Source organism: Martes martes, assembly GCF_963455335.1.
Source record: "Martes martes genome assembly, chromosome: 1".
NCBI classification, from domain to species: domain Eukaryota; kingdom Metazoa; phylum Chordata; class Mammalia; order Carnivora; family Mustelidae; genus Martes; species Martes martes.
The window spans coordinates 48,799,932-48,808,015 of record NC_137888.1 but is presented as its reverse complement, the minus strand read 5'-3'; the positions used below and the strand labels follow the sequence as shown (position 1 = coordinate 48,808,015).

At 37.9% G+C, this 8,084-nt stretch overlaps 1 protein-coding gene across 1 annotated transcript; it reads right to left on the bottom strand.

The window, feature by feature from the left end:
• Window positions 1–1,520: 1,520 nt before the first annotated feature.
• LOC308339597 (putative protein ARB2BP) lies at window positions 1,521–6,632 on the bottom strand (the record flags this gene model as incomplete). The annotated part of the gene is made up of 2 exons (XM_080798420.1): window positions 1,521–2,615; window positions 6,627–6,632. The coding sequence occupies 2 exons, from the start codon at window positions 6,630–6,632 to the stop codon at window positions 1,521–1,523; spliced, it is 1,101 nt and encodes a 366-aa protein (XP_080654546.1).
• Window positions 6,633–8,084: the final 1,452 nt, after the last annotated feature.

Genomic DNA, 8,084 nt, shown 5'->3' with positions numbered 1-8,084 from the left:
AAAATTTAATTTGGTCTCCCAGCCTCCAAGCTTGTCCTTCCTCTAATCTATTCCCTGAACTGCAATCAGGATATTCTTTATAATATGTTAAGCTGAGAATATACTCCTGTCTAAAACCATCCAATGTTTTCTGTTGTTATGAGAATAAAGTTGAAAATCATAACCAATGGACCTTGCAGCCTTGAGCAAGCTGCCTCTGTTTATTTCTCTAACTTAACTTTCCAACTATAGACAAAACTTCTCTCCTTGACCAAATCTGAGCTTGGCTCCTCCTATAAGCCCTCTTCTCAACTAGGCTGCAGTGTTGGACTCCATCCTTGGTCCACTTAGTCCAGTTTTTGTTGTTGTCGTCATCACTTAGTCCAGTCTTAGCAAGCATTCTGCTGTCAGTTAGTGAAAATCTCCCATCTTTGGCATCTGATGATCCTCAAGATCTGATAAAATTCCTCATCCTCTAGGATGCTATCATCCTGGCTTGCCTTCAGTAAGAATTATGTTGAATCAGTCTATTAAGAATCTCTCTTATGCCTAATGTTTCTTCTTAGTTAATTTTCCGCTCACTGACACTCACCCTATACTTTGGCTATAAGGTTTCCCCCCCACCCTCAATTATCCTTGTTGAATCAGAAGTTGAGCCTGATCTCTCTCCCTTACTGCAAAACCCCACTGCAGTAATCCTTCCTAAATAAAGTCTTCCTTACGTCTTTAACAAATGTCAAGAATTTTTTTCTTTAACACTACTCACCCATAATTTTTTAACTTCAGCTGAACTGGACTTCTTTCTCCCACATCAAGTCTTTTGCATATGCTGTTCTTTGCCTATGAATTTGTTTTCCCACCTAATTGCTAAGCATTATTTAAACTAAGCATCATTTTCTCAGGGAGGCATTCCCTGGCCCCCAAGGCTGTCAGCTCTCATACTAGATGTTCCATGGCACCTTATATTTTCTGAGCACTCGTCACACTTGCAATTTGTTGTTCATTGTAAACTCCGTAAGTATAAAGGCAATGCTGGCCTTGTTTGCTGCTGTCCTGAACAGCTGCAGTTGACTGGTACACAGTGGATACTCAAATATTAGCTGAAGGTGTGAGTAAATACCTTTAATACATTTGAACAGAAGACTAATAAATTTAAGGAAAAGAACACAAACATATAAAAAATAGAGTTTATGATAATTTTTATGTTCACTTATAGTTTTAATGTAGCATTAACATAGAAATCAAAGACTTAGTATTTAATCAAATCAACTATAGACTATTAAATCACAAGAGATCTTTTCAAAAGATCCTCTAACTTGAATAATACTCTAAAATATTAATGATGGTACTGACTGTTCAATAGGCTATAAAAGATAACATATTCGCTTTTCAAAGAAAATAACAAATTAAACCTCAAGCCAGAATATAACACTGTGTATATTGGTTTCATAACATAATACTGTGAAGGATCCTTTTTCTTCTAGCGTCTACATTAGCAACATTTCAGTAAGACAAAAAAAACTTAGATGACAAAAAGCAACTTAAGCACTTTGCTTTCTTTTCGTGCAGCTTCTTGTTACTATTGGCACTCGAGAATAATTAATAGTTGTTTTGGCTTTCAAAGCTTTTTTAAAGTATTTAAAAATTGAATGGAGGCTAGAGGAAGGGGCTAGGTTGTGTTTTTCTGTGCCAGCAGAAACCATAGGAAACTCCTTTTTTAAAACAGTAGTTGCAGGTTTATCCAAAGGCTTAGGACTTGTCACCCATTCACGGCAATGGTGCTTTATCCAGGCTAATAACTGTACATCACTTCCTAGCTGGTGTCCTACATGATGTTCAGAGTCAATGAGTGCAACAGCATATACTTTGTTCATCACTTCCCACTTTCTACGAACAAGTAAGTCCATAAAAACCAAGCCTCCATAACCATGTACAATGAAGGCAACATCCTTTCCTTCAGTCTTTGAGATGAAGTAATCCCAAATGTAAGCCATGTGTTCTTCAGGGGTGTTGCTGCATCTTTTAGGGATGCACTGGAGAGGTTGCTGGAGAGAGAAAAAATTCTCTGCCTGAACCATTTTTAGGGAAGAGGACCCAATATTTTGTGTTAAAAGACCTTTCCACTCATTCTCCATCTTTAGGTCCACAAAATTATCATTGGGGTTTAGCACAATTACATCATAATGTGCCTGCAATGCCATCTGAATACATGGTATCTGACTTCCATGTTGGAGACCATGATGTATTATTGCTTGCTGACTCCACTGACCAGCTCTAAAGACCCCATGGTCTTGCAGAAGGACCAGAAGAACAGAATGATGACTTGTTAATGCTCTCTCACTCATGAAAAAGAAGCTTCTTGGTTCCTTATCAGCCTCTGTTGGGATATACACTTTTTGTAATTTGCATACTTTCTCCAGAAGCTCATAAATGTATTGTGCAAGCAAATGGCCAAGGGCCTGGTAGCGCTTGCTATTCCTCTCAAGGACATTTTTATAATAGTTAAAGACAAAAGGTCTTTGTGTCTCAGTGTGTCTCAATTCAGCTTTTTCATTGAATTCATATTTAAGTTCTTCTAGTAAGTCAGATTGTTCAATAAATTTTTGGAAGCTCAGCTCCTGAGTCACTGGTAACCACTGAAAGTAAAAATCAGTAATATGTCAGCAGTAGAAAAAATAAAATTTTCAGCTTGTTAAATGATTCTTGTGGGAAATCATGCTAAAATTAAGCACTTCACCAAGACATTACCTTTTTACCTTACACTAAAGACTTTAACTCAAAATAACTGTAAATGAAGCAAAGCAGTAAGACACAGTAAAGTAAGGGACAATGGCCAGACCATACATAATGACAGAACAGACCAATAACCATAGCACCTTGCCCAGGAAGCCAACCCCAATAAGCAGCCTGGAAAGCCAGCCTGCTATGAGTCAGAGTTGTAGGAAAGTCAGACCACTACCTCTAGTGACAATCTGGGAAGCTAAACAATAACCTCTGTTATAACTGGCCCCAAATGACCAGGACTTAACTAGGAACTGAAAGGGTTCCTAATTTTTATCCTCACTTCCAACTTAGGATCCACCAGAGGAGAGCCGAATGTGCATCTTTAAACAATCACGCTAGATATTCTGCTTCTAGTTAGCCCACCTGCAGTTTCCCCAGGTCAATAGCCTCAGGACATCCCAACAGCCTTCCCTACTTTCTACTATAAAGCTTTCCCATTTTTCTGTCTGCCTTTGAGTCTTTGCCAAAATGCAAGTGATGGTGGCTGACTCCATTGCTACAGTGAGTACAGAATAAATAGGTTTTGCTTTTCTCATCTGTTTGGTCTTAGTTTACTTCTACCGTAAGCATTTAATAAATTTTGCTGTTAAATAAATGTCAGGGGATGGCAATGGGAGTGAAATGTGAAACAGTACAGGTTATGATCAATTTATCTTATAATAGAGGATATGTTTATTTTGATGTCTGAGAAGAAAAAAAAAGAGCTGTGACTAAAAAGTTAATTTAGGCAGTCATTGTGGACAGAGCTTAAAGGGAAAAGAAAAGATGTTGAAAGGTTAAGTTGCTTGCCCTGAAGATTATTAATTAAATTATTATTAAATAAATGATTGAGTATTGAGGTTGTCTGACTCTAAAATTCATGGTCTTAACAAGTACATGAATACATTCTCTGCTTAATTTCTTAGTACGGACACTGAGAATCCATAATGCACTTCCAGTAAGTAGCACTGAAAATGATTTTTAGTGCCACTCTAGATGGCAAAATTAAGGCTTAAGGCAAAATTAAGATGGTGTTAGCTTGCTTTATTTTCTTAACTTTTTTCTCCTTTCTGAATCTTATTCTCTGATTCCTTTTTTCTTTTAAGATTTTATTTATTTATTTGACAGAGAGAGAGAGAGAGAGAGAGCGAGCGAGCGCACAAGCAGTGGGAGTGGCAGGCAGAGGGAAAGGGAGAAGCAGGCTCCCTGCAGAACAGGGGGATCCTGACAGGGAACTTGATCCCACGACCTGGGATCATGACCTGAGCAGAAGGCCATCACTTAACCAACTGAGCCACCCATGTGCCCTTATTTTCTGATTCCTATATGTAACTGGCACTTTATGAAAGTGTTTGGCTGTCCAAAGTACCCAGCTTATCTAGACTGTTCTCTATTCTTTCCTGTTCCACTAAAAACTCTTTTGCTACTAGTGTGGCTGACCTCAGGTGCTATTGTATAATTAATGTCTTTTTCCGAAGTATAAATGATAGATAGACCTAACCATCCTTTAAAAGGAGAAGCCTCGGGGCACCTGGGTGGCTCCCTGTTAAGCAGCTGCCTTCGGTTCAGGTCATGATCCCGGGGTCCTGGGATCGAGCCCCTCATCAGGCTCCCTGGTCAGTGGGAAGCTTGCTTCTCCTTCTCCCACCCCCACTGCTTGTGTTCCCTCTCTCGCTGTGTCTCTCTGTCAAATAAATAAATAAAACCTTTAAAAAAAATAAAAGGAGAAGCCTCTGGGATTAGATTGATTTAGGTTTAAATCCTAGCTCCAGATTTTGAGATTGAGTGACTTTCAGCAGGTTGCTTACCTTCTATGAGTTTCTTCAACTTCAAACTTCTATGAGTTTTAGTTTATCTATGCTATCTAAAATAATGATCCTTATTACTTTCTATCCTGCTACTCTGCTTTATTTTTCTTTGTAGACCACATCACCACTTAATATATAATTGCTTGCATATTTTTATTTAAAAATTTTTAAAAACCATTTTATTTTATTTATTGGGGGGGTGCAGGGGAGGTAGAGAGAGAATCTTAAGGAGGCTCCAGGCTCAGTGCGAAGCCTTATATCATGACCCTGAAACCATGACCTGAGCCGAAATCAAGAATCACACACTAAACTGACTGAGGCACCCAGGCACCCCTTGCTTCCATATTTTTAAATTATATGACTTCCCTCACTAGAAAAAGCTCTAGTAGAACTGAAATTTCATTTAACTACTATATCTTCAATACTTAGAACACCCTCTGGCACATATATCATTGATTTGTTTTTGAATAAATACATGCAAAATATCTATAACATTATTTGTTTCACAAGGCTGTTGCGAGAAATTAACTAATGTAGGTAAAAACCATCTTACACAGTGCCTTACACATGAAAGGTTCTGTGAAATTAGACAGGATGATATTCCTTTTTGAGATGAAATAAAAAACCATATATATAATTCTTTCCAGCCTTCCCTATGCACTTTATTTAACATTGTGATACTTATCTGTATTAATAAATGTAGTTCTAGGTCGCTCATTTTATCTGTGTATGGTATTCCATTGTTTGAATATGCCATAGTTTTTTTTTTTTTAAAGATTTTATTTATTTATTTGACAGACAGAGATCACAAGCAGGGAGAGAGGCAGAGAGAGAGAGAGAGGAGGAAGCAGGCTCCCTGCTGAGCAGAGAGCCCGATGCGGGGCTCGATCCCAGGACCCTGGGATCATGACCTGAGCCTAAGGCAGAGGCTTAACCCACTGAGCCACCCAGGCGCCCCTGAATATGCCATAGTTTAACTATTTTCTTGTTGAAGAACATTTAGGTTACTCTAATTTTCCAGTATTATAAACAAAGCTGTGATGGACATTTTTGTAGCTATAGTTTTGTACACATATTAAGAATTTCCTTAGGCAAAATACTTGAAAGGAGAATTTCTAGGTTATATCAGCATCTCTCACTTTACCAGATACTGATTGCCAAATTGCTCTCTAAAAAGGAAGGTCTATTTTATAATTTAACATGGATTACACAGAAAAGCAATAGTCTCTCAGATCTAAAATAGTGCTTATGGGTGTCTGCTTTGTTCAGTGAGAAGAGCATGCAACTTTTGAACTCAGGATCATGAGTTCAAGTCCCACGTTGGGGGTAGAGATTAGTTAAATAAATAAACTTTTAAAATACCCTGTTTATTCAGGTGCTGGGCTGAAAACCACCTTTTTCTATACTGAAATAAAGAGAAAGATAAAGTATATTTAAAACTCAATGAACTAGACAAAGAGTCTTGTTAGCTAGTGATTTAACTGTTCTTTTAATCAGAGAGTAAAAGAAACAAAATCAGTATTTTCTAATAGCATATAGCACAACATTTAATTATTCTTTTCCACTTTTGTTAAGTGCGTACTTAGTTGTTTGAGAGACAGGGGTAAAAAAATGAGAGTTTGCAAACTAGAAAAACCAAATTGCACACAGATATATAAAGGACAGGTGGGGATAGGGTGACCAGGAGCAAAGTAGACAGTATCTTGCAGAACGAAAAGGGATACAATTCTTCAGAATCTATTTTAGCACATTTTGCTTGGTTAATATACTCCAACCTGTAACTCTCCCCTAAATTAATATCCAACTGTCTACTCGATATATTTACTTAGATGTCAAATCTCAAGCTTAACATGTCCAACCCCCCTCTTCAATCTATTGTCTCTCTACTCGTTACTACCTTAGTAAATGGCAACTTTATTCTTCCAGTTACTCATGTTGCAAACTTTCCTTTGCTTTTACATTCAACCCAATCAATCAGTTAATCTTTAAGTTCTGTTATTTGAAATATATCTGTCATTGAATCACTTTTCATCCTCCACCTCTACCACCCTAGGCCAAGTCACCCACAACTCTTACCTTCATTATCAAGTCTCCTATGCAATCTCTTGGCATAAGCTCTTATCACCCTGCAGTCTGTTTTCCACATAGAAGCTAGAATGATCTTTTCAAAGCCTCTAAACTGGATCTCACACCCCTGTTCAAAATTCTCAATGGTTCCCCCTCTCTGAATAAAAGCCTAGATCCTGGGATGCCTGGGTGGCTCAGACGATTAAGCGGTTAAGCTTAAGCATCTGCCTTCAGCTCAGGTCATGATCCCAGGGTGTTGGGATCAAACTCCATATCAAGGGCTCCTTGCTCAGCGGGTAGCCTGCTTTTCTCTCTGTCTGCAGCTCCCCGCTCCTTGTGCTCTCTCTCTCTCTCCAAATAAATAAGCAAAAAAAAAAAAAAAAAAAGAAAAAAAAAAAAAGCCGAGGTCCTTATCACGACCTACAAGGTCCCACATGGTCCTTAGCTATTCAATGTCATTTCCTTGTTTTCTTACTTGCTTACTCATCCAGCTGCATGATCTGGTTCTTAGCTCTTTCTCAGGTGCGTTTCCCACCACGCTCTTGCTTATTTCACTCTAGCCACATCTGACCTTTTTGCCTTCCACCTGTGAAGCAAGCTCCTGTTTAAGGGCATTCCCCCTTGCTATGCCTACAGCTTGGAACACTCTTCCCCTAGACATCTATAGGGCTCTATTTCCTTCAAGTTTCTGCCCACTTGTTATCTGATCAGAGATCTGAGCATTCTATCTGAAAGGGCAAACCTCTCCAATTCTTCTTCATTCCTCTATGATTCATTCATTCTTTCTTCCTTCTTTCTCTCTCTTTCTTTCTTTCCTCCTCTTTTTTCTTTAGTTCTTTCTTTCCTCTGCTGCCTCTCTCTCTCTTAAGCACTTAATACCTACCAGCTGACATAAACTTACTGTCTGTTCCCCCCTCTCCTTCCTGCATTAGAATGTAAGTTCCACGAGAGCAGGGACAAAGACTTTGTTTTGTTCACTACTTTTATTTATAGTTCTTGGAATAATACCTGAGTTTTAGTCACTTAAGTATTGTTAGGATTTTATGATTTTTGCTAAGGGCATAAGGAAGTAAAGAAGAAAAGTTCTCTAGCTGTATATACAGGAGAAAGATGTATACAAAGGTTTTTAAAAATTATAGAGGTTTCTTGTATAATTTTAAAGGTAATAAATGTCAATTTAATAATCATTTTTAGAGAATATCTTATGCATCTGTATGTTTTCTCTTTTACAAATCAAGATGGTCCATTAAAATAAAGGAGAGAAATCAAACTTTGTAGTTTTTGAAAGAGTGGATTGGAATAAGGTAGCTTAGTTTTTGGAATAAGATTTTTAGAGCTGCGAAGCACGTTACTGATATTCTTAGTTAATGTGTTTATTTTACAGAGAAGTGAGGCTTTCAAAGGTAAAACGACATGCTCAAAGTAATTCAGGCAGCTCTGAGAACCCCAGAGAAGATTCATTTTTTT